The 27,245-nt window shown below is 38.7% G+C and overlaps 1 protein-coding gene across 13 annotated transcripts in view; it reads left to right on the plus strand.

The window, feature by feature from the left end:
- FHOD3 (formin homology 2 domain containing 3) overlaps positions 1-27,245 on the plus strand; it is a 374,599-nt gene that overhangs the window by 313,028 nt on the left and 34,326 nt on the right. For all 13 annotated transcript variants that reach the window (XM_032746914.3, XM_072924374.1, XM_072924376.1 and 10 more), the window contains 4 exons: positions 4,685-4,843; positions 14,173-14,355; positions 18,911-19,030; positions 19,533-19,694. In XM_032746914.3, coding sequence (XP_032602805.2) covers positions 4,685-4,843; positions 14,173-14,355; positions 18,911-19,030; positions 19,533-19,694 — 624 coding nt within the window. The remainder of the gene's footprint in view (positions 1-4,684; positions 4,844-14,172; positions 14,356-18,910; positions 19,031-19,532; positions 19,695-27,245) is intronic.

Consider the following 27,245-nt stretch of genomic DNA (forward strand, 5'->3'; position numbering starts at 1 on the left):
TGGCTTCTGGCTGGAAGATGAGTGAGCAGGTTTCTTTGAAATTAGTGCAAGTCTGAGGAATGATTTAGGTGTTTTCCCCTTGGCGACTAATAACTGCTCTCTGCATGAGACATTGTACTTTTGGCTCTCCTTCCACCCTGTCCCATAACACAGACATAGAAGTCTCATTGCAGAGAAGACAATGGGGACCGAGGAGTACCATAGTAGAACTCTGTGCAAGCTTTCGAAGCTCCTGCCTGGTTTTCATGAAAACCAGCAAATCTTCCAGAGCAAGAGATGGTCCTTAGATCAAGAGAAAGTGGGAATAATTAACCAGACCACCGAATCCGTAAAAGACTTGAGGTTTGGTACAAAGATTACACTCAAATTAGGATAGCTGTCGATTTTTCCAGACTGCTTGGTTTACTTCCAGAGAGCACATTCCCCGTTGTGTCTAGTTTCTCGTGTCCAATGGCTGCAATCCAAAACAGGTTTATTCTATAATATCATAAAGTCTGAGTCACAGCTCAGTTGGTTCAGCTGAAAAAAGAGAGAGCAGAGCAACAAATCAGAAGTCAAATTTCTAGATTTCATATTAAGAGATGGAAGTAGGTGCATGGAGGAGGAGCAGTCCAGAAGGCTGAGAGGAAAAGCAAAGTCAGGGTGTATAAAGGGGGGCTTGGCTCTATCTTGTGCAAATGCTCTCTCATACAGCTGTAACCAATTTTCCTCCAGTTTCTAATCCTTCACTGTGATTTCCACAACACACAGCTATAAACAGCTACTTCCTGGCTCATGAGAAGTTTTTCATTAAACACAATAGACTATAATAAAATAAAGTGGATTTAAAATTGTAGGACATAATACAAGATTTTGGGGGCTGGGACTGAGAGAGGAGATTCTTGATTTTAGGAAAACTTATGCCATGCTGAGAAATTTGCACATTGATATTATTTCGTGGAGCACCTTTAGTTGCAGATGGTTTGTTTTTTAGAATAGAACACCCTGCATTATATTGCCAATATTATAAAATATTATATTGCCAATAGAAGGAATGAGCAGGTATCCCCTCCAAACCAGTGTAGTATTTCCTTCCTTTCCACTCCACTGAACAAAGCAGATATTTTGGGAAAGTACTTCAAAGTGTTTACTTTTCTGTGAAGAGAAGTCAAAACATGCAGACACTCCTTAATCAAATGCTGTTGTTCATCCCTTTTACCATCCACTTGGTTTTGCATGAAAGTATTATTTTGCTGATTCATGTATAGCCTGTGGGATATAGTGATCCATCATGTGCCCACAGGCATAAAAATTAGTAGGAGAGAAAAAGGAAGGAATATGTTTTCATGTACACGTGCTTAGACACATAGTCCTTTTGAAATAATTTGTTGCAATTTCAGTAAATGCCAAGACAAGTCACAAATGTGGACCAGAATTTCTGAAAAAGATTACATACAGATATCCTAAAAAAAGTCAGTGGCAGCTGGGTTATTCCATTTTAAATCTCTTGTATTAAATCCTTGCTAATTGAGATAGAAATAAAATAAAATCTAAAAAAAATATTTTTAAAATAGCCATCTCACTATTAAGGTAGATTTTTCTGCACTACTGATGCAGACTTTTGCAACTTTAAAGGCAGAAAATACTTCTGAATTGATGCTTACAATATAATTATTTATTTATATGACCACTTGAGAAGTTGTTTAATTTTTTTTGCTTCCCATATTAGTTAAAGCAAAGAGGCATGTTTAAGACTATGTTCTCATCAGACTGCAAATCACTTTCTGTGGGATGGTAATAGGTTTTAAATAATCCATCTGGACTACCCAGTCTTCAACAGGGACAAGAGGATGTGGCCAGTTAGATTTTGTAAAGGTCTAAATTCACTATAATTGTTAATACATTGCAGAAGTGTTTATTTTCCACAGATTATACTATCTGGTACATTTGTATTTATCATTACCTTTGTAATTAGATATAATAATATAATATATATAAAAATTGAGGGATTATACTTCATACTGACGCATTAAAATATAAAATCAAGTGCACTAGTTCACTGTTTCCTCAAGCATTTTAACTCTCTCTGTTAATGAATTTATAAAGCATAGATTGAAGTCACCAAATATTGTAGCAGAAATTAGTAGTTGTAGCTTATTTTAACAGTCAGACACTTCCACCTGTGCAATTTCATTGCAGACAAAAAGCAATTATTTTCCTAGCAGTAAGGTAGTAAAGTTCATAGTAGTAAAATCTTTCTCTTTTCTTCATCCTTTTATTTATTTGGAAAGGATTTCTTTGGAACTCAGACATCATCCCAAAAATGGATTTTAAATCTCTTCAGCCTCTGTTTTTGAAAAAGGTTACCACCCCAACATTTTATATCCCATATGCAGTTGTAGCTCTGGAAAATACCTCCATGCACTCATGCCCTGTGCAGCTCATCTGTCTTTCATAACTCATTGTTAGGGTGTGTGTGCACTGTAGGGATCACAGTGATCCCAGCTGTGAGAGTCCTGCATCCCCCAAATGAATATGTCTCTCTTGTCAGACTTGGGAGCCTAAAAACAGAGCCGAAGATTTGAGGCTTACTTACCCATACCACATGTGGGAAGCCTAAATTTAACTCCTTTCCTCTGGCCTTTTCCCTTCTGCAGAAATTCTTTTAATTTTGTGCTCCAAAGGAAAAGGTAAAAAGTGGTGGTTTTAAAAAGGCTTAGTGCAATACCAACTCAAGAGGAAGCAGTCTCTGGTGAACCCACTTTGGTTTTAATGTGGTCTTGGCCACTAACTGTGGTCCTGAGAATGTGATTAGTGGCTTGGGAAGTAAAAGTTACTGCATTAAAGGAGAAGCTGCATCTCACATCCTTCAGGTAGCTCCCCAAGAAAAAGAAGAGTCTATTATTTAAAAAAGGGAAAATTCAGGAAGGCTTTGGGGATACTTTTTAGCTGTTAAGAAGAGAGCTGTTCTGACAGAACTGATAGAAAAACATTGAAAACAAATATTATCTTTGCTCTCCTAAAATTTAATCTGTTTACTGCAAAATTGTTGTTTCTTTTTAAGTTTAAAAAAAACAATTCTCTTATTACTTTCTCTGATCATACACATGTGGTATTTCTAATTCCTGTAAACAGCACCTGCCTTCAGACCCATGTGGACACAAAAGTTGCATCATACCACGTTAGTTTTTCTGGTGTGATGAAGGGACTGTGGTATCATACAGGAGCTGGGCAAGCTGCAGGAACCAGTGGCAAAGCTCTTCCTGTGCAAGCAAGGTTCTGAGCTATGCCAGAAAAAGGTATCTTTTTAATGATGCAGCTGCGTTCCCCATTATGGACTGTCCACAGCTGGAGGTGCTTTGATAAAATCGTATTTACTAACTTCCAATTCAAAAACAGCATGTAGGCCTGGCAGCGGGGTATCTTGTGTCTTGGTGGCTGTAGTGCAAAGAAAGTAGAAGGACAAATCTCGGTAGTAAAAAACAATCCTGAGCACAGATTGAGACTCGAGCAGTAAGTTGCTCCTGGGCTTTCTTCAAATTCACAAGAGATGAAAGACTGATACATCAGCATGCAAGACTTCTCGCTACGCTCCTGTGATTTATGTCATTCCTCAGTCTATCTCTGATAGGGAAAAGGCAGAAGAACCACAGAAAACATGTTTACAATGTTCACATATATGCTGAGGGAGGAAAAAATCAGAGTATGAGGAACAGTTTCCTCTCACCTTTCAGCTACCCAGCATGACATACATAGTTACTAAAGAGACACCTTCTAGCATGGGATGATGAGAGAGAGAAAGAGAGACATGCTGAGGTGTAAAACCAAAGACGACATTCAACACTACATTATGCCATATAAGTGGATTTTGAGTTACGTTGCTTACTTGGTTCATATTTTGCCACTATAAGGATGGGGAGAAGGAAATTCCTTGAGTGTACTCTGGAACAGATTTAAAGCATATGTTGCCAGTCCTTTGTGATTTTGGTATTATTTGTACTTCGTAGTATTTGGAGGTAAGATCCAAGGATATGGATAGTCTCAAATAAAACTTTGTAAAAAGCACAAGGGTTGAAATTTTTCTGCATCTATGAAGGACTTGACAGACATATAATGAGCAGCAAGGTCATATAGCATTACCCTGGCAGCCAAAGGTCAGAAAACCATGCCAGTGCCTCCAGAGAGGCACCTACGGTTCCTTTGCCAGTGTCCGAGGTGGATTTATAACACAGGAGAATGCTGGCAGGCAGGTGGGAACTCTGTTTCCCAGATAGCTACACTAGTGAGAGAGGGTCCAGATTGGTGCATCCAACAGGGAATTGAGCCCTGGAGCTCCTTGGCTGCCCTGCTACTGCCCCATCAGTCCCATACTGGCCAGTCCTGCTGCATAAGAGAGCTCTGGGCTGGCAGAGGCAGTTTCAGGTGTTTTTCAGACTGGCTCCTGCCCAAAACTGCCCTTTTGAGGACTGTGTCAGACTAGCTCTGCTTTGCACAGCAGTGTTCAGATCTCTGATTGAATCCTGGCAGCTCATGTTGATAGGATGAGGATGTGCTACAAGAATTCCACTTGTTTGATGCCTAAAAATAAATCGGGTTACACTCAGTGTCAGCTTTCTTGAGTGGAGGAAGTCATTAGTGAAAGGAGTGACTTTTCCTTTATAAAACAGATCAGAGGAATAATGACCTTGTTCTCTTCTTTACCAAGAAAACTGCTGCAGACGGGAAGCGACAGGAGATCATTGTGTTGGACTCAAAGCGAAGCAATGCCATTAATATTGGCTTGACTGTCTTGCCCCCTCCCCGCACCATCAAGACTGCTATTTTGAACTTCGATGAATATGCCTTAAACAAGGAAGGAATAGAGGTAAGAAAGAGCAGTCAATGTCTTCAAGTCTGCATCTTCAATACTTTTTTTTCCCATGTTGCATATGGTATAGGCCAGACTGGTCATGGGAGAAAGAGAAGGGGTTGTATTATGTTCTGAGTTTTGAAATTTATGAAACCAGTGCGGTGGACTCAGAAGCAGGAAGTATCATGAGGCTGGGCATGCTCAGTGATGGTGGATTTGGATTATCTGCTTTGTTTGAGTAGCAATGGTGTTAATTCCTGACAGGTTTTTCAGAGTATTATCTGAAGCTTGACTGAAATATTGTGAGCAGCAAAAATAGTCAGTGAGTTACTAGGGCTGATGCAAGTGGTACAGGTTTTAATAAATTTCATGCCCAGCTTGCTGTTGGAATCATTCTAGATTGTATATCTAATGGAAAACAAATACAGTGACTAGTTCTACCCAGAATAGCATTTCTGTGTTACTGTTGTTTGAAGAAAAGCAGTTGGTATAAAGATTACAGATGATGTAATTTTTACCACTACATGTTTGACTTTGCAGATATTCTTACCAAGATCCAAGATGAGCTCTGTTTATTATTTTTTTATCAAAACATTTTTCTTCTGTGAAGTGTAAAAGAAGCCTGTGGCTCCACTGTTTTTTTCATTATGGTCTTATTAATTTCAATTTTTTTTTTCAATAAACCTATATCATCTAGTAAGAGTAATCTGCACAACTACAAATCTCAACTACTGGCTATCAGAGGTCATATATTAATTCACAATCACCTTTTAGTGGTTTGGCACTGTGTTTCATGATTTCCCCCTTTCCACCTCCACCTTGCTGACTACAAAAGAAAATGAGAAAAGCTTCCTGGAATGACAATGGTATTGCCAACAGTTGCATGCAACAGAAATGCTTAAGGCAAAAGATCCTTCTAGCTAGAAGGCAAGAGCTGATTTATCTAACCAGCTAACTAACTAGAACATTGTTTCTTCCCCAAGATATATTACTTTTTTCTTTATGCATATTTTATTTGTATTATGAAGGTGACAGATCACTCTAAAATCAGCAATTTTTTCATTACATAGCCCATGTACTCACCACTGCAGTGTGCAATACTAAGCTTTAAAACATTGGAGAGAAGTACCCCTCCAGCCAAGCCCAACTCCCAGCCATTTAGATGTCAGTGCTGTAGGCAGTGTTTCCATACAAAGTTCCAAGATAAAATGGCTGACAAAGGAGGATGAGTCTTCATTAACTTCTGTGTATCATCTCCTTAGAATTGTGTCCTTCTTTGGCTTCAGGTGCTCTGCACAACCTACCCTTTCCACTGCCAACATTTGTCTCTGGGCCATCCATCTGCCAGCCACCTGTTGTGGCATCCACAGCTGTGCTTTGTACCACCACACCCTCCTCTGGGTGGCCTTTCCATTAGCTTACAGGAACCCATAATTTCATTTAAAATATATATGAAGGTGGATTTCAAGTTGAAGAATTCAAGAAACCAGGAAAATGTACACTCTTAATATACTTGCTCAATGCTAAAGAAAAGGTCTCTGAGGTCTGTCCCCAAAGCTTGAAGCTAAGGACGTGAGTAATGCTCATGTGATCATTCAGGTATTTGAAATGAAGAGAAAGGGTTTGTGCAACAGAGCCTAGGTAGTTTGCACTTCGAGGAATGAAGTCTTGATTGTTTGGGAAGGATTATGTCCATGGAGAAAAGAGCTTTTTTTCCCTTATATGTATTTATTTACTTCTTATCAGGTAAAACCTATAGTGTATTCGGATTTCCTTTTCAATCTCAAATTACATATTTTTCTTAAAGCTTGTGACAGAGTCAGACCTTTATAGTGATAGAGAGGGCTGGATTAAGTTATGAAGAATTGGCCAGGTAGCACACAGGTTGATACAAAAATGCATTATTTTGAGTCCCACTGTTTTCAGCAGATCCCCGCCTCAGTTTTCCATACTGCCCCTTTGGTCTACAATGTAGGCAGGCTTTGTTTCCTGTATCTCTTCTCTTTTTCTGTCTGTTCATTGGCTTTAGCCCTTAAATTAGCATAGAGGGAAGAGAGGTTGTTTCAGTCTAAGTCGAGATTTTTAGAAGTTTTCTGGTCTATCTAAATACAAGGAAATAATTGGTAGCCACTTTGAATGAATCAGTAATAGTGTAAGAATCAGCTTCATGAATTAAAAAACCCGCAGATAATACAGCAATTTGCTATATAATGCAGTTGAGAGCTTATCTATGGGTTGATTGAGGCAGGACTGGTATGGAAAAAAATATGCAATTTGCCTAATTAAAAAATTGTACCACAGTGGACAGTCAAAAGCCCTTCTGCACAATAATTGTATAGAAGAGTGAGCAGAGGAGAGATGTAAAGAGAGCAGGAAAAGAGATGTCTGCAGTGGCAACATAACATTCACTACTAAAATTTCAGGGAAGCTACAATATAGGATCATCTTCAGCTTTTGTCAGATCCAACAAAGAGCAGAGCACCTTGAGTGTAAAAAGTCACCCGAACCATCCTTTGCCTTGGCAGTGAGCTCTGTGTTGTGTCCTTTGCTGAGGAGCATTGTCACTGTCCTGTGAGCCTGTGTGTGGCTTTAGTTCTGCACTTCGGTGGATTAAATGGTACCTTAAAACTGACCTTAGTGATTCCATTAAGGACAATGGACAAAAGCAGTGCTGGCAACAAGCAGGGAAGCAGTGGCCTACAGGCCCAAGTTCAGGATAGCCCAATTCATCATCTGCTCAGTCCATAGTTAGAGCACTAGGTCCAGTAGAGCCTCCACTGCGGCCATACATCCTGCTGAGTGCTGTTTTGCTTTGGACATTGAATTTGTGTTAGTTAGTAATCCATACTTTACTTTTTAATTTTAAATATATAAGTACGTGGAAAAATACTCCCGTTATTTTAAAGCCCTCTATTACTAAGTATGTAGCATATTTTTAGGTCTTAAAGTGGTTAGGTAAACCTAACCTAACCTGAGCTGTGAAAAAAGGCAGAAAATGGGGCCATGACACTAGAAAATAATTAGTCCACTTAGTATGCAAAGCAGGCACTGTTTAAAATGTGTTTTCAGAGGAATGCACATCGTGTGTTTGCAAGCATGAGCCAATCCAGCTAAAAAAAAAATTGCCACCTTACATTTGCCAAAGTGTTTGTGTTTTCCTTTCTTTGAAAACTTGGCATTCATTGTGTTCAAACAACTTGGAGCTCACTGCAGAATAAAGAACTGCCTCCTTACAATGGATGAGGTCTTGCTGGGAGTTAATCAAAAGAAGCATGCTTAATCGTGGCACCTAATTTTTATGTATCAGAAGAAACTACAAGAACAGAGTCCAACAAATGGTGCTTGTCTGGAGCAAAAGAAATTTGTGACTCCCTCTATAAAGGGCTGCTCAGTAAGGAAATGTGGACCAAAATCAAATAATACCAAAGACTGTGGTTAATTTAGCAGACTAAAATGCGGGTAATGTTGTGAGGAAATTAGCATTTGTTTTCTGCTTTACAAAATGGCTTTGAGTTGCTCCACAGTGTTGATTGCATTAGTAGGTATAGCTTTTAGTAAATCTTAGAAATGAAAAAAGAAATCTCTCCACACCCAGGTATGCTACACCCTGCATACTCATAATAAATAGTTTGAAGTATTGGTGTCTGGAGTGGCTGGATAGCCCTGAGATGTAAAAAAGGTAAGAAATGAGAGCTTGATGTTAAGAAGCCAGATAGTGATATGTATAAACAAAAATCAACATCTGATTTTTGAAAACAAATAAGGTAGTTACATTTTTACTCTGATCATTGACATGGTACATCAACATTTGCAGTTTATAACTTGTTTAGCTAATGCTTTGTAAGAGTGTGATGGGATGTTTCAAATGATGCTAGCTTGTGTGACCTAAAAGAACACCTTTTTTCACATATCTAGACAGCAGAGAGACAGGCCTCAGTGATGCCTTGCTGTCGCTGTAGGACACGAGAAAGTACAACGCGAGCTACCTGCTATTTTGCAAGGCAAAAGAGAGGAAGTTTATTTTCTGACTCCAACTTTTATACTTTTCCAAAGGTGACAGTGGATTGGAGAGTGAATGGACCACCTCTCCAAAGACATTGGACAAACTACTAGTACATCAAGTTTCTCTACCCCTATGAAGGAATGTAAAACAATATGTTATTTACAGAAATTGTGTGGGAAAGTTTTCCAACAGAATGTAAACTCAGAAGGCTTTAGAAAAACTTAAGAATCAGGGCGACATCTCACCCTTTTTAGTTTAAAAGAAAAGGAAAAATGAATAAGGTTTAGTGTCTGTTTATGGAGGAATTATCAGAGTGATCACCCGCTGTTATCTTTAACTGGGTCATCACTCGATGATTCATCCATTTGATGACTCTCAGTTTGGTCATGGTTTCTATGTTGCTCGTTGGTCGGATTCTGTCTCTGCGGTTGCAGATCAGGACGAACACACCTTGAAGGTACCCAGCGTACCCCAGTATCTGTGGATATACAAGCATACCTGCGCCCCGAAGCGATAAGGTTATAGGGACTTTCCCATTGTTTAGTGACTAAATTCTGCACTCGAATTTTTGCTCGAGGCTGATGTGCCTCGTCTGCAGCCTGTAACGAGAGATGATGATTTAAAATGACAGGGTTATTTGAATTTTGCTGCACCGTAAGATGATTGATGGTGTACAATGCTTTTTCTAACTGACTGTGCGGGGTCTCACCCTGCATTCCCCGTTTTTGTTTTTGAAGAACCCGCTTCAGAGTACCATGAGCGCGTTCTACAATAGCTTGGCTGGTTGGAGAATGGGGGATACCAAACTTGTGTGACACACCCCACAACTGCAGGAACTGCTGCACTTGCTGTGATGCGTAAGCAGGACTATTGTTAGTTTTCACAGCAGAAGGTATGCCCAGAACGGCAAAGGCCTGTCTCCAGTGGGCAATGACATCACGAGCCTTTTCTCCAGTGTGAGCAGAAGCCCACATCGCAGAGGAGAACGTGTCTACCGTGACATGCACATACTTGAGCCGGCCAGAGTTGGTAATCAGGGTGACACCTTGCTGGCCAGACACATATCACAGCCCTAATCTGTTTCAGACTTTATTAAAAAGAAAAATATGCCACACTTTCTCTCCTTGCAGCAGACCAAAACATCATCTGCAGTTTCTGTGACCAGCAATTACATGGTCATGTATTTCTGTAGAGAGCTGAGGAAGAGGACTGGTCTGCCTGAGTCAATGGTATCAGTTCCTGATTTACAGAGATAGTCATCAGTCTTTTAGATGTAATTTTTTCTCACATTTTGATTAGTTTTGGAAGAGTTGTGATAAAATTAGTATAGGCACCTTCCCTTCTGACCTTCATATGCTGTTACCTTTTCTAAGAGTTTCTACAGGTAATGCAAATCAGCAATGGGTCTTGTTAACAGCTGCCTGGGAAGCTGAAATGTGAGAGAGCCTTTCAGGAGTTGAATTGTCTTCTGAGGCCTGTCACATAACTAGTGAAATACCCACTAACATGTACTTGGTGATGCAGCTTACGTAATTGTCGTCCTCAAGCCACAGAAAGCTTTGGGCACAACAACAGCAAGCAGATATTTGAGTTACTAATTTTTTTCAGGCTGTTGTTCACCTGGTAAGATCAGGTGAAACCAAATACCGAAGATGAGACACCCCTACATCCTCATCATCACTGAGAAGCCCCAGTATCTCACGAAAGAGAAAACTTAAGCACCTAATTTTCATAGAGGTGCTGGGCTATTCACCATCACTGCTTAGGTGCTTCCTTGAATCACACATTGAGGCCCATGACCCTGAGCCATATGTTACTTTTGTAAGTCTTCCCTCTTAGGAACTTTTGGAGATTATAGATCAGGATGGCAGAGTTCAGGAAATAAGCAGTTTGATCCCTTTGCTGGAAGTTCAAGCAGGTGGCTGAGTCTGGCAGCAGAATAATTGGGGTCTATTATGTCATGCAAAAATTGCTTATTTTCCTTGATTATTTGTGCACGTTTTCCTCAAAACATAAGATTCTTTCCCAAGCAGTTGCGTGAGAATGCATGAAGGTGAAATACATGTGTCACATGTACTAGAGAATATGAGCATAGGGCTTGTTAATAACCAATTCTTCTTTAATTGACCTGAAGGTTGCTGACACCACCTCAGTTATAAGAAAAGACCAAGGAAACTGGGCCTGTCCAGCCTGGAGAAAAGCAAATTGACAGTATCAATATATTTAAGTATCTAAAGGGAGGGTGTCAAGAAGATGCATCCAGGCTCTTCTTAGTAGTTCCCAGCAACAGGACAAGAGCAATGGGCAGAAACTGATGCACAAAAAGTTCCACCTGAATATGAGAAAGAAGTTCTTTACTATGCAGGTAACTGAGCACTAGAACAGGGAACCCAGAGAGGCTGATGAGTCTCCCTCACTAAAGATATTCCCAAACCATCTGGTTGCAATCCTGAGCCATGTGCTCTGGGATGGCCCTGCTTGAGCAGGGAGCTTGGATCAGAAGTCCCACTGCAGTCCCTTCCAGTGTAAGCCACTCTGGGATTCTGTGCACTGGGATGAGCAATAGGAACTAATGACTGGGCTCTAAGCTATTTGTAATGTAATGGTCACATCAGGTGCCAGTAACCTTCTGCCCTGCTGTGATTTTATGCTACTTTTGCTGTTAGGGTTTTTTTCAAAAAATAATAGAAATAAAAACTAAAATAATAATAAAGTGGCAGATGGTGTACTCATCAGTTTCCAGCACCAAACAAATGGCTCAAATTAGTCATAGAGGGGAAATCAAGAAGAGGAGCATTTCACTACTTGCTCAGGGGCACACCAAGAATGATGACCAGCAGGATCAGAATCATTTGCCCAAGCAGGTCAGGAGTGCTGGTGTAGGTCATTGTTATGGGGGCACTTGCACCCTGGATAGTGTGAGACCTGCCAGCAGCCAGATCTGGCCCCAGCAAGGCATGGCTTTCAGCAGCAGAGCTGATCCTCAGCAGCTGGCACCACAAGCACAGGCTCTTTGGCTTGGCATCCTCTGTTCCACATAGTACAGTATGCAGCACAGCGTCTTGCAGAACTTGGACTTGAATGCTTTTTGTCAGCTCCATCTATCTTGTGATGTTTATATAAAGCTCAAGGAGGAGGAGAGTTTCTTTGGAAATAAAGCTTACTGTTTCTTTGCTCTCTTTAAAATGCCCCAAAGCAGTGCAAAATCTGGAGTGAAGGCATTGCCCCGCCACAAAATACTTGTGGGATCCCTGGGTACCTGCCAAAAGTCCTAGTTATTTGTAGGAGGCAGTTGAGAATACTGCTGCAGTGTTAGCCTTCAAAAATGCATCAGAAGCATTTTTACACCCATCACATGGCTGCTGCTAAACTCTCCATGTATGGATGTTCAATATGATCCTATTTACAAGCTGCTCTGTCTCAGCTGAGAGCGTCTTCCTCTTGTTGTGGAAGAGAGGAGCAGGCACTAAAGATGCCTGACTCCTTCAAGGGACACTGCAAAACACCTTCCTTTGTGAGTTTCAGGCTCAGTCTGTTTTTTTTTTTTTTCAGACATTTTTAGATGAGTATTGATTCAGCACCGAGACCATGAAGCAGCTACTTAAAAATCTAATTTTATGTTAGATATGACCCAAGTTACAGATTTCAGCATGTCTGGGTGGATGGATGGATGGATGGATGGATGGATGGATGGATGGATGGATGGATGGATGGATGGATGGATGGATGGATGGATGGATGGATGGATAGCACATCTCAAAATCAATACACAAATGCTGTCAGCTGAAACACCTGTACATCAGAATATTTTCCAAGCAGTCCTTTTCAGGCTAAGGAAAAGCACCAGGGTGTGTTGAGGGATTTTGGATTTTCCTCCTCTTCTTTTTCTTTATTTTTATTTACTATATTAATTTATTAAGTGTCCAAACAAAGAGGCTTTTTTTTTTTGCTGTCGTTGTTGTTTATAGCAAAGAACAAGAGAAAGAGGAAACATTAACAGAAAAATGCTTCTTTATTAATGTTTATGGACGTCAACAGACGAAAATGGACAGCAATAGAAATGCTGTGGCAGAAATTAAATAAGTCCCATTTCAACAAATTGAACATTATTTGCTTGCTTAACTCTTGTTCTTTGCCTGACTGAGCAGGAGAAGTCCCTTGCTCTCTATCCACTCTTAGCTCTGGTTCTGTACAAACAGCCGGGGGAACTATTGGTACTGCAAGGGGGCAGTTGTGCTGCTTTCATGAATTGGCTATGTCCAGTGTTGGAACAAGGCTGTAGTTTGGATTGGCAGGTCTGATAGCTCTTTGGCTGTATTTTTATTATTCTCTCCTCCCCTTCAAAACAGCCTCTATCATTATAGATGGCTACAGCAAAAACATGTCATTCCTGAGATGAATAAACATAAGTTATGTTAAAAATCTGCCTTGCTTTAAGGAGGCATTGGTCAGTAGGGTAGAGACCTCAGCTTATCTGATGCCTTCATGTTGTTTTGCTTTTCTTATTTTATTTTGAAGTGCATTTATTGTGTTAAAAACTGATTAAGAAGCAATACCTTAGAGAGCAATACTTTCAGAAGGAGAGCTGCCACATTTAAACAATCCATGACTTAAAGGGAAAATTTAAATATTTTGAGCCACAGTGACAGCAGAAACTGAAAATATTGAGATCCTTTTTCAGATAAAAAGAAAAAAAAGGCCATATGTTATGCAATGCATAATTCAGCTTTAAATTCAATGTCTGTTCCTTGGGAAGTTGTCAGTTAGGGTGAAATCTTTAAGAGTGACCTAGTAAGCTGCAACAGTTTCCATGCTCCATAAGAAAAACAAAACAGACTGAACAAAAAGTAAGAAATTATGCAAACAGCAAGGGACAGGAGTCTTCAAGTTATTCCTGCATAATTACAAATGTACTAGAAGATTTTTAGATATAGGGCCTAAAAGGCACACAGGCCACAAAACTCCTTACTTCCATGTATAATTTACAAAAATATGTTAAGTTTTGACTTAAACATATGAAAGTTGATAAGATCAGTCCTAACCAATTTCCTTCCATGTCCTTCAGTGTTTCATCCAATGATAAGCTACTTATTATCTACTGAACACAGATTTCAAAAAAAGAAAAATTTCAATTCCGATACATTTTTAAACAATCTGTGTGTGTGAGATAGCAGTCCTTGTTTTGCTTCCTTGTGCAGTGGATTAGTTTTTGGTTACTACTGTGCTGTGCTAATTTAACAGCCAAGGACTTGAGGACTTCTGCTGTGGCTGCTGTGGGGTCACCCAGCAACCAGCCCTCTCAGCCCCACCACTGATGCTTGTCTTTTGGCTCCCTGTACAGAAAATCCTGACCATGATCCCCAGCGAGGAGGAAAAGCAGAAGATCCAGGAGGCACAGCTGGCGAATCCCGATGTTCCCCTGGGCAGCGCTGAGCAGTTCCTTCTCACCCTCTCCTCCATCAGCGAACTCTCCGCCAGGCTTCAGCTCTGGGCTTTCAAGATGGACTACGAGATAGTGGAAAAGGTGAGGGAAAGCACAGGGATGGGTGGAGACTCTTCCGAGGCTTTGCTTAATCTTTCCCTGACCTTGGTATTATAGGGACATTTTGAGGAAATGGTAAATGGGTCGTTATTGTTTCGGTGGCCAAGCAGGAAACAGCTAAACTGATCCTTCATAATCTCTTCCTTCTATAAAATAAAATTAAGAGATTATGTCTTCCTTCCTTTAATTAGTCACTAATGATATTGAAACAAAGAAGAGGGCTAAATCTCTGCCACGTCTTCTCCAGATGCTGTTATTCAGGAAATTACTTCAGAGCAATGCAAATTTTTCTTTCGTAAAGATTGAGTGAGGACTACTGTATTCAGTCTTATATCATGAGAGTATTGATCTTCCATCCATTTGAACTAAGGAAAATACCATCCATTAAGGTTTTTTTGTTTATAGCTCTTGAAATTCTAAACAAAACATCAGACAGTTCAGCTCAGTCACACACAGTTGTTGCCACCTTCTCCATAGCTGGCATTCATTCAAAGAACACTATAATTGGTGTGTCTGTCAAGAATGATGAATCATAGGTACAAATTTTAAAAAAGAGGATAAAATTTTGGTGCATAGATGAGACAGAATGAAACCGTGTAGAGGATTTCAGGTACTTGCTGCCTTTCACAAGGTCTTTCAGGAATCTCTGCACAGGAGCTTCCTTTTGGCTGCACTTCTGGTGCATACCCCTGGCATTGCCTTTAAAGCAGCTCTCTCCTCTATATATCTATTTTGTATCTGTGCGCATGGGTGTGTATTGAAAAATCAGTATAACTGTGTGATATGGGTGCTAAAAAGTGAAATATGTGAAAAAAGTTTCACATGCTTGTGAAAATTCCTTATGTTTACCTAGCAATGGTTATTTAATGAGTTGTGCAACAGTGGATAGATTTGCAGGTGATACTGTCGAGATTACTCAATCTTTATTTAATTTTCTTAGATGTTAGGACATGCAATCACACAAATACTCAGGATTTTTATTGGAATGTTTTAGTATTAGCCATTTATATTTCTGAGTTATATAGCAAAATACTTTTATCTGGCATGAATACTTTTTTGCCAATTTGTTTTGTTTTGTTTTGTTTTCACTCTGGTACAGCTATTTATTCTGCTTTCAAGTTACCACAAGGCTTAATTGTACCTTTCATGTAAGCTGAGATAGCTGTAGTTGTTAATTTCTGCATATACCTAGAATTTCTAGTGTCCTCTCAATCAAAAAGCAACATCTGAAGCACTGCTAAAAGCTAAAGAAATTCTGAGAGTTTCCTTTTGCCATGAAGTTAATTTATTGCTATCTAAAATCCATGTAAAATGGATGCCAGTACAAAATGTCACAAATACTTAAATTACTCGGAGAAGCAACAGCTGTAGGGAAGACAAAACCAACATTTTTATCCCTGTTTGAAGGTAGATAGCGCTAAGCACAGTACTTACCATAAAATGGTAGAGGAAGTAACATGTGATAAGTGTGATAAAGTATGAGGAGTACATGATAAGCCTAGCAGACAAGCATAGACAGAGCAGACAGGGTCTTGAGTGAGGACAAAGAAAAAGGGTCAGACATCAGGGCTGCAATGCAGAGTGAGCACCTGGGCATCTCCAGCAACAAAAGTTTAAGTTCCAGGTAACCAGTAAACATACATGTTATTTAGACTGAAATAAGATACTGGGATATTTATTCAGTTTTTAAAAACTAAGTAATTTGCAGTGATTATGATGATAAATGAGACTCTTGAACTGCTAACATTCTTCTGTTCTTAAAACTATGTTTTTGCAGAAGATCTATCTGCAAAAGGGCAAACTCTTCATGAAATATAGGTCCCAAAATCACTTACCTCCACAGCTTTAGATGGTTTTTTTTTTTTCAGTCTGGCATTTGCTTGATCTTTTCTTTTTAAAACTTATTTTGTAATAAGGAACATTCATAGCAGTTCAGAATGCACTCATATTATTTACCAAGTCACACATACATTTTATGTAAGATATGAGTGTTATTATTTCCGTGAGGCTGGAAGTTTTAGATGGTGTGAAATACCTGACTTACTGGTAAGACCAGGATTCTCATACATGAGACTCTTCTGCGAACCTGCCAAGAACAGAGTTCTGCCTAAGTAGGTCTTAGCTTCATCTCTGACAACCTGAAAGAAAAGAACATGAATTGTTCAAGAAATGGGTTAAGTGATACATTGTTTATGTTCATGAAAACCTTTTCAGGCATAATAAGAGAAATCATCTTTCATAGCTTGAATTTAATTAACTGAAGCAAGTCAGGGTACATTTGTAGGGAGCATCCTCAGACTGTGAGGGGCTGAACTGGATGAATAAATACTTACTCTTTGCTCTCTATAGAAAATTTAAAAAAGAAAAAACCTTTTCCAAATTATTTTCTTGATAATGTGTATGCTGCTTTGAAATGTTAACTTAAATGCTAACTGAAGGTCATTAGCAGAACAATAATTTCTCTCACTTTTCTTTTGGTATCCTAGTTTAAATGCACAAAGAGGTTAAAAACATTGCACCATGTTGCTACTCATTTCTCATATGGAACTACTTATGATGGAGATATTGTCAAATTTTATTATCTTAAAAGGACTTTAAGGTGTTATAAAAAAAGAATAGAAACTGTGATATTTTTTTTTAATTATGATCACTGCAGACCAATACATTCTTTTTGCTTATAACTTAAAAGATCACAAAATTAATGTGTAGAAATGAGAAAAGTACAGTGAGTTGAGTTCATTTGTACATGTCCATCAAACATTGAATCCGGCATTTTGAGGTGTCTTTCAGACAGAAGTTCTGGACCAATCCTCAAATTTAATTCCAACCTAATTTTTAGCTGAAAAATAAAAATATGGTATCCAACGATAAGAGGTAGCTCTGCCTTATCTATCTGCCCTCTTTAGATGGAAGGTGAGTTTTATACGAAGCAAGAGTGAGTAAATTTGAAAAAATCAGAAATTTGTCTGATTGTTCAGTATCTTGCACCGTTTTTTATTGTCTTTTAATCCTACAATAAAGTAAGAAATAAAGAGTAATTATAAATGTGTACTATATGCAAGAAAGTCTAAGATCAGACAACTTGTCTAAATAGCTAAATGAAGGGCTCAGTGTGGCCTGGTTTGGAAGCCTCTTATGCCACCTTCTTACTCACCTGGAGAATGTTTTAAATTAGTCTTTTAGCAATGTATTTTTGGACAGGTTGAGAATGGATATGAATTAAATATTTCAGAATCCCATATTTACCACAGATTCAGAGCAGTTGGAGTCATTGCATAACATAACAAAACAAACTAAATCAACTCTGACTTTAAAGCAACTCAAAGAATACAGCAGTTTCATTTTAATTCACTCTGATAAAGTCCTGGATTATATAGCACCTCTCCTCCTGTATAAACTACTTAGCCTACTGTCTCATCTCTTAATTTGTTTTAAATTTGCCATATTCTTTTCAAGAGACAAATTGTTCAGTAGGGACTAGAAATGTGTTTCATTAATCTTTTGCGGTAAAATATTACTACAGTTGTTGAAGGAACCATTGTGTGTCTCTAAGAAATTGAAATTCTCAGTTATTTTGCCTCTTGGTCTGAAATAGCAGCCTAATTTTGGCTTCTTGGTTCACAAAGAGTATATCAATTTGGGAAATTGGGGAAAAAAGTCTCCCTGCCCATGGCACAGGAGTTGAAATTAGATGACCTTCAGGTCTTTTCCAACACAAACCATTCTATGATTCTGTGAAAAGAATGCTGCTCACAGATGCATAGAATGGTATTTGAAGATAGAAACAGTGTGAACTGTTAGTGTGCATACAAAATAAATAACCCTGGGCCTCACACAGAGACATAGAAATAAGTTCTGTCAACTCAATTACCCTCACTCTCTTCCTTTGAACTCTCTGGTGTAGTTCACTTCCTGAGGTAATGGAAAAGAATTTATGATTTCAAGTCTTACCAGTATGCATATCTATACTCAGATAAAATGTGTAGGTGGAAGATGCATTAAATTAAAATATTGAAATGAGACTATCTGTAAAGCTTGATGTTTACAGCGGGTTTTCTTTTTCAGTTCTAAATTCTCACAAGCACAAAGCCATATCTAAAACACAGAAATGGCCATTGTTTGGAGAAAGCTGTAGGGTCAAGCTACAAATTTTAAGTCAGCAAGGTTTCTAACTTTTTAAATTTGTTGTTCAAAGATTAGAAAAAATACTTTTAGGAAGCCTTTTTATCAGTTGGGGCTTGGGTGTGTTCATGGATTTAACTGAAATGCAGCAGCATTCTCCTTTTTGGATTCACAGGATAGTCCCCAGGACAAGTAAGGCAATTGCATACATAAAGGAACAACAGTAGGAAAATATTTTATGTACTTTTTTTGCTGTCCTTGCATGTGATTTATTAGCTGGAACATGGAAGAAAGCCAGCACACATGGCCAGTTTACACTCTGCAAGACGCCAGTTCAGGAACTTTTTGCAGTAATTAATCTAAACCATAGAATTAAAAACTAACCTTCACTTTCTTGTTTCTGTCCTTATGGTAGGAAGTTGCAGAACCACTGCTAGACTTGAAGGAGGGAATGGACCAACTGGAGCACAATAAAACTTTGGGATTTATCCTTTCTACTCTGCTAGCCATTGGGAACTTTCTGAATGGAACCAATGTAAGCCTGATGTCCCAGCATTTCCCCTGCAGGTTTTTCCTTCAAAAAAAATACAAATCAAAACCATTGTGAAAATTGCAACCCACTATTTATTTTGTACCAGAAAAGTAATTCAGGAGATAGAATGTGCTTTTATTCTGTGTTTTGTGTTGTGTCTTGCCTCTTTCAGCATAATCTGAAGGAAATGTGGAGCTAAGCAGTTACAGTGTAACTCCCTTAAGCATAGTGTTGATGCTTTGCATTCAAAGTGTGAGAACTGTGTTGTGGGTCATTTCACTGTAGATGGACTGATTTTAGGCCTAGTCTTCAGCAAATTAAAAATTAATAAAAGCAATGAGTTTCCTCTCCTGTAGGATTCTTCTTTCCCCTCTGCCCCTTATTGGGCATCATTTTTGTCTATTAATCAGCATGGGAAGGAGTAAGCATTTTTATTTTTAGTGTATTTTTTATGTCTTTATTTTTACTGTCTATTTATTTTTAATGTATTTTTTTTCCATTACAGGCCAAAGCTTTTGAGTTGAGCTACCTCGAGAAGGTTCCAGAAGTCAAGGACACAGTGCACAAGCAGTCCCTCCTGCATCACGTCTGCACTATGGTGGTAGAAAAGTTCCCAGACAGCACTGATCTATATTCAGAGATCGGGGCCATCACTAGGTCAGCCAAGGTATGTCCAGTAGGTAAATACATCTATATGTGCATTTTTATAACACCTCTCTGAAGTGAAATATTTAAGATTTTATTCTTTTATTTTTTTGATCCTCTGTGGTTGCAGCACTATTTATGAATGTGTGTTCATTGTGTCATTTGCACTGGATTTCAAAGATGCCAGTACTCCCTCTTCCGAACTTTATTTCTGGCTGTCACAAGGTTCCCTCATCAGTGCACTCTTAGGCAGCCATTGGTTATGACACCTATGTTAATGTTCTGTACATTATTAATGTATATACCTATAAAGAACTATTTTCAGGTTAAAACTTTATTTTACCAGTATCCTCAAATATATTTATTCTGTGGCTTGGGGGAATCTCTTTTATAAGTCAGATGCCTGATTTTATTTTAAATCCAATGGAAAGAATTAATTTTTTTGCTGATAAAATTTTTCTCCAGAATTAGAGAGTCCTTGAAATACTTGGTTTAACTCACAGAATCACAGAATGGCTGGGGTTGGACAGGACCTCAGCATATGGTTTTAGTCCAACCCCAGCTAAAGCAGGTTCACCTAGAGCAGGTTGCAGAAGAAAAGTCCGGGGGGTTTTGAGTATCTCCAGAGGATCTCTTGGGATGTCCTTAGGAGTTAGGGAACATAAATAGAAATAAAGGAATCTTGTTGCAGCACCTCTCATCAAAACTGGTCCTTCCCTGGTTAATGCATAGGTCTGGTAAACGGCTTGATGCGGTCGGGAGATTATTGCTCCTGTGAGCAGGCATGATAGAAAAATCACTTTTAAATCTCTCAAGAGTGTGAGATTTCATTAATAACCCTTAAAAATAGTGCATTGCTTGATTAATGGAGTAAACATGGGAGATAGCAAACATAAAAATTCTGTTTAGGAGTCATGTTTCATGGAAATAATAACAGCAGATAATTATAGTATCCTTCTAGTCCAGTGTCTTGATTCAGACAGTGGCCAATACCAGCTGCTTGACAGAAGAGCACAAGAAGCTTCTAAGGGAATGAAAGATTTCTCCTAGAAAATTTATTTCATGAGCCATGATTCTCATTATGTGCATCAAATAGAGGAATGATTTCTTTTCCAAAGGCCGCCTTATTTGGATGTTGGGAGAGGACCTGGAGAGTGTGGGAGCAAACAACTCTGTTTGCCCCCACAACCCAGGACATCTATATAATACAATACATTTTTTTTAACTGCAGAAATGAAATCTTATTTTGGCTCCTAGTGCAGTTCTTGCAACAATGACTTCATAATCATAAATATTCATAATACTTTCTGCTGTTAAATTTGCTGGTTTCAAGAATTACTGTCTGAATATACTAAAGTCAATTTTTTTTTTTTTTTCTAATTAACAGAATAACTTAGGTTGGAAAGAATCTCTGAAGGTCATATGATCCATCACCCTTTTCAGTGCAAGACCAGATTAAACTAGGCTGCTCAGATCCTTGTCTAAGTCTTAAATGATCCTTTTATGTCTTTTGTTTATGAGACCATTTCCACACTTTTCCTTCATCTTACTTTTTTTAGAACGTGTTAAACAATAGTAAGTACAGTATTCCAGCTTCTCCTTATCAATGTCAAATCTTACTGTGTTGTCCATTCTGCTACCTTTTGTTAGATGTTCTGAGGTTTTCTCTGTGTTCTTTGACTTGCTGCTACCCTTTGGACACCCATTGTCCCAAGGCAGTTCCCAAGGACATCCAGGCAGTCTCCTGAGCTGACACAGCATTCAGAACTCTCAGTGGAGTCAGATGCTGCCATGCACTGTGCACTTTATTGCAGTCTACAGCAGTGACCATGATCTGCTGAAGAAGATTTACTGCTTATCTCTCAAACCCCTAATAATCTTCAGTCAGGAGTAATCTGAATAATTTCCTGCCATCTGTAGATTTTACCCTCTGGATATGCTTCTTTGTTTCCAGATAATTTTGTAATACAGAGCACAAACCATGAGACACCTGTTATCCCTGTCAATAAATGAGAATCAATGTGTATTCCTTCTTTTCTTTTGCCCTCTGAACCTCACAATTCATAGGTGGACTCCCATGACTCCCTTGAAAAGAATTTGAAATTTAATTTTCTTTAGTTAGTCTAATCTATTTCCTATTTTATAAACATTCAGAATATAGTGGTTATTTTTATGTATTCAGTTTCCTGTCACTCATCCTTTCAGCCAAGTTACCTGATGCAGTAATAAAACCTAACTTTGATGCTTTTCTAGGGATAGGCAAAACTTCTGCTATCCTTTTATTCTCTAAGTTACCAAGTATAGTTTCATAAATATTCGTATTCATTTTAGCCAGTGGCTGAGTTTCTTTATTTTAATTGATGTCATAATTACTCTACTTGTTTACTTCTTTGTATGGTATCATCTCTCTCCAACATGTATTTCTGCTAGTAAGGTTTCAAACTTTGCTATTAGTTCACATCTACTAAAAATATAATAGAGAAAAAGGAAAGGAGCACCAGAGTAGGTTTTTCCCCAACATCCTCTGTGGTGAAGTTGGATGAAAAGAAAGTCATCTTGCTTCCCTTCTCTATTTTTTGTCTTCCTCAGTTTCTTTCATCCCCAGTGATCCAGAACCTCCTACATACTTTCTTTTTTCTTTTTTGGTACCATAAAGGAATTTGTGGTTTTTGTTTTATATGCTTAGATATTTTCTCTTTAGATTCCATCTCTTTTCTCCTAGTTTTCCTCTCCTACAGCCTATGTTTAGGTTCTGGTTTATTGCCTTCAGTGAGTCTGGTTACTCATGTTTGGAAGATATTAACTTTCTCTTATGTTTTTGGTTTTAATTTGAGTGATTCTTACTTTTTTAACATTTAGGTATATTGGTTTCTCATTTCCTGCTTCTTCTCTTTGCTAAGAAGTTATTTCCCTTTTTTTCTTAGATTGGGATCAAGTTAATCACTAAGAAGAAAAGTTACCACAAAAGAGAAGAGCCTTTGTTTTCCAAATTTCTCACCACCATGTATGGTATTCTCCCAAGTGGTTCTTCTATTTTTCAGTCATAAAAAGTGGAAGAAAGCTTAACCTACTGCTGTCACTTTAAAAAAAATTTAGGTCTAAGAGCGTGCAAAATTGAGCACAGTCTTTCAGTCTGTGGTTTGCTGCTCCAGTGGCCCTGCCCAAAGCGGACAAAAATCTAAAAAGGCCAGACAAAATCACATTAAGAGAAATTATAGCCTTAACCTTCCCCGTGTCACCCAGGGTCTCCCTCCTTGGGATGTTCCTGCATGTGTTAAACCACTGATGGATTACTGTAACAAGCTCTATTCCCACTTGATCATAGCTGCCACAAATCAGAGAGTTAGAATGTGGAAGCCATCCAAGCTGCCCTCTTCAAGGGAATGTTCACAGACAAGGCAAAATCTTGGTTTAGGAAAGCTGACAGGAAAGGGGAACTAATATTTCACTGTGGATTAGGCTGTATTTTGAGCTGTGTTTTGCCTACAAACATCTTTCAGAAACCACAAAGGCTAAACAATTTCCATCCTGTAGATAAGCAGATATGCCCCTTCCCCTGAAATGCGCATCATATAAGAATTTCCTGAGCATTAGTTCATGAAAAAAACCCAAAAACATAAAGAAATCAGGCTGCCCCACCAAAAAGGAGCTAGAAGGACCAGAAATAAATGATGTAGTTATTGCAAAACATGTGGCTTTTTTACTGAAGAACTGAAATCATAACTAGCATCAAGAAAACAGACAGAAGTGAAAAAATTAGGGAAAAAATAGAATTCTAGATAAATAAAAGCATTTATAAAATTGTGCACAGCACTTATTTAGTATCACATGATTAAAATCACTCGCCCTTTTTATTTTCTTGATATCTTGTTTTTTTTCGCTGATGTACCAGAACTGATGTACCTAATACTGAAGGAGATCCTCAGATTTCTGCAGTTAAGATCGAGTGTTGTTCCTAGAAATTTCCTTAAGAAACAGTTGCCTCAGCCCCAATATCTCCTCTGTTAGTGAATAAAAAATGTGTCCTTATTAAAAATGTTCATCTTCTCTCTCTAACCTATAAATATTTCCCCTGTGCATCTGAAAACTGGCCAGCTCTATAGATAAACTAAAATTGTCCTTTTCTTCCCCGATTTTAATTTACTTACAAGATGTCAAACTTTTGTCTAGTTTTTAACCCCTGCTGCAAGACACTTGGGTACAGGACACTCACAGGTACTAGGCAGTGGAGAAGCAGGCAGCTATTAAAAGTAAATAGAAAATGTTAGCAGCACAGGAGGGGGCAAGGACTGCTGATAGGAAAGAATTTAGGATGAGCCTAAGGCATACACAGGGGAGAAGTAAGCCTGCAGCAACCTGCCCTCCAAGGACCTTAGCAGGGAGGCATGAGGAGACAGAAGCTGGCTGGAACAAAACTGATATTTGACATGCTATAGCTTCTACCTGATAAATTGGAAAGCAGAGAAAAGATAAAAAAAATAAAAAGGTAGGGAAAATTATGTTGCCTCCTGTACTCTTTCAGTGTCTCGTGTCTCGCTTGACAGAAAGTATTTGTATGCAGTTATCATTCAAGTATGTTTTCCCTACATTGTTTCAAACAAAAATAAGTGCCAAAAGTCAAATGGTCTTCTGCAGAAAAAAGTCCAGGAATGCAAGGTTTCTTGCAGTCATTCCTTGTGGTGCCAGCAGCTGCCTTAGATCGTGGCATGGGCTACAGGAGCAGAGTAGAGCATGGAAAGGCAGATCCTATTGGCTGCAGGGCATACTGGGGCAAGGGGGAAGGAGCTTCCATGGCAAATGAGACTTTGAGGTTGTGTCTCAAAGAGAGCAGATGAAGTTTGGCACATATGCCTGATGGCACTGTGTTGTTTCAATAACGTTCCAAGTGACATGACTGCAGGAATTGTTGCATGTGACAAAATACTGTCTGAAGGGATCTACATCACCACTGTGTGATATGGCTCCCTTTTGTCCCAGATTGTGGGAACTGCCATACAGCATCTGCAGAAAGAGTCCATGTAGTCAGGATATTGTTTAATGAAGTAAAATGCAATAGAGATGTGTATACAATTGGGCAGACTCATCTGGTCACACCTCAGTAAGCACCTCTGCCACCTCTGTCCTGTAGTTTTTCATTAGTGAGTTGATTCAGGTTCTCTCATTTCCAAAATTATTTTTACAGGTTGCCACCTTTTACCCTAGAATTAGAAATGCCTGGGCAGAACCTTCTTTATATATTGCTTGCTTTAGAGAGCTGGCATCTATCTTCCTTAAAACGTATGCCCAGAGTGTGCAAGTCAGACTAACAAGGGTCTTGGGATAATTCTTGTGACACTTGATGAAGGAAACCAGTCTGGAAATATTAGAGGAGACAGAGTTTTGAACATACACCACAGAAGTTGCTGCTCTCAGATGACAGTGTGTTTGCAAGGAGCAATTCTCAGAATTTCCTTTGGCATTGAACCAACTCAGGAAAAGAGGAAGATTTCATGTTCCCTGCCAGAAGCATCCCTGTAATAATGTGAGAATGAACGGTCTGACCCTAAATTATAAACAGCTCAGACTAGACTGTGGTCTGCTGCAGAAACTATCTTGAACTTTGAAAAGAGAAAGCTTGTGTGTGGTTATGTATATCTTTCTATGAGGTACAATAAAATAGTTGTTGTTTTATTGTGCATTTAAGTTAACATGTCATTGTGAAATCATCAATCTTCTCTTAAATGCACCTTGTGACTAAAAAAAATGCAGAGATCCAGGTCTTCCTTAGAAAATAACTGGATTTTATATGTTCACCGCTAAAAGAAGCAAGCTATGCCAATAAACAATAGAGTATCAAACAATAGAAATCTTATACAAGCATGCTGAGGCTATGTAATTCACTGGCCTTCAGAACAAATCTTTAGATACAGTAATTTTGAAAAGAAGTGCTTCATCAGTTTCCATTAATTTACTTGTTTTGGAGTTTTTTGCTTCAATCCAGTTGTGACATCTTTGAGCCTGTTGACGAGCTGAATGTTAACACAGGAGGCAGAAAATATGAGTGTATTTAGGTGCAGCATCTTTGACTTAAGGATGGTTTTGTACTTGCAGCAGTGGGGTAGCTGAACCCAAAGACTAGAGGAGATTTAGCTGGAAGAGGAAACATGTTTCCAGCTAAAGGAAAGCTGGAGAAAAATGACTTCTTATCTCATAGTGGCTGCAGTTGTTTGCATTGCATGGCAGTGTATACCTGGGGTTGTATATGCTGCCCTGGGGAATATATGGTGGAAGGCATTTAAGGTTTGAACTACTGCATTTAGTTCCCAATGTTACCTCAAAGTAGCCATTCCTCTCTCTCCCAACAAATAATAAAGTGTGCAATTCCTGCATTGCCATGAGGTATTTGTGGCCACACAGAGGAATAACACCCCAACCCAAACACCAAAAAGGCTCCCTGATCCATGTCCTGCCTGAGTGATTGGAGCATGGTGTAGTATTTCATGAATGAGAAAGTTTTAAACTTTTATACATGGCATGTGATATTGGATGGAGTTGAACTTGAAAAAATAGGCCTTGTAAGAACCAATGTTCAGGGAACCACAGAGAGCAGGGAAGTAAATGCTGGTGATGTGGTGGCAGTTTTAAAGTCAGGTGAAAACCAGTGAGAACAGAAGCTGTTTGGCCAGTAGATGTGTCATGAGGTACTGAATTCTCAGCCCAGCGGAATGAGAAACTTGGTAGAATTCTTTTTATTTTTGTTGTTTATGGCAAAGTCATCTGCTTCTATGGTAGCAAGCAGTAAATAATGACATAAAGTGATTAAAGTGAGTGCTCTTGTTTCTGGCATGTGGTTGGAAGGTTTTATTCTTTGGTCTGAGTAGTTTGTACAAAATGTGGTGTTGTGTTAAATTGAAGAATAGATTTTTAATTCTAAAGTTGCCCATTAGTGAGTTTAGGGCTGTGGTTTGCTAAGGCTGGCTGGAGGGGTTTTATCACATAAACTTGTCTTTTCATCCTGTTTGCATATACTGTCTCTGGCTACTCCTCTCTGATCAAACAGTGCCTACTGAGGCACTTCTCAGAAGACTGAACTGTGTGCTTAGCAAGAGATTTCACAGATAACAATAGTTCTGAATATTTTTTTTAGCTAGTGTGATTGTGAATGGAGAAGAACCTGGCCAGAGAAATGAGGAACATATCAAATATATCCCTGAACCATTTAGAAAGTTGCTGTTTCTAAATTGGTTTACGAATTAAAATAAACATTTCATAGTGTTTGAAAGAAAGAACTTTTCTATTTTGCATAACAGCCTAAGACCCTAAGAAAAAAAGACTCATTCTTTTTCCTGCAGAAAAGAACATGTATTAATTTAAAACATTTTAGCAGAAGGTAGCTATTCAGGCAGCAAGCTGCATGTCTTTTGTACATACAGGTACTGAGGAGGAAGAATATGTTTCCACTTTCCTCCAAATCATCGAGCCAGGTACAATGTCTCAATATCTGTACGCTACTGTCCAGCAAGAAAGCTGCAATGACTATTTCAGGTTACTGCTTCCTTTTATTCAGTGAAACATAGTTATAAAATAATGCCAC

The sequence above is a fragment of the Taeniopygia guttata genome, chromosome 2 (assembly GCF_048771995.1).
Source record: "Taeniopygia guttata chromosome 2, bTaeGut7.mat, whole genome shotgun sequence".
Classification (NCBI taxonomy): domain Eukaryota; kingdom Metazoa; phylum Chordata; class Aves; order Passeriformes; family Estrildidae; genus Taeniopygia; species Taeniopygia guttata.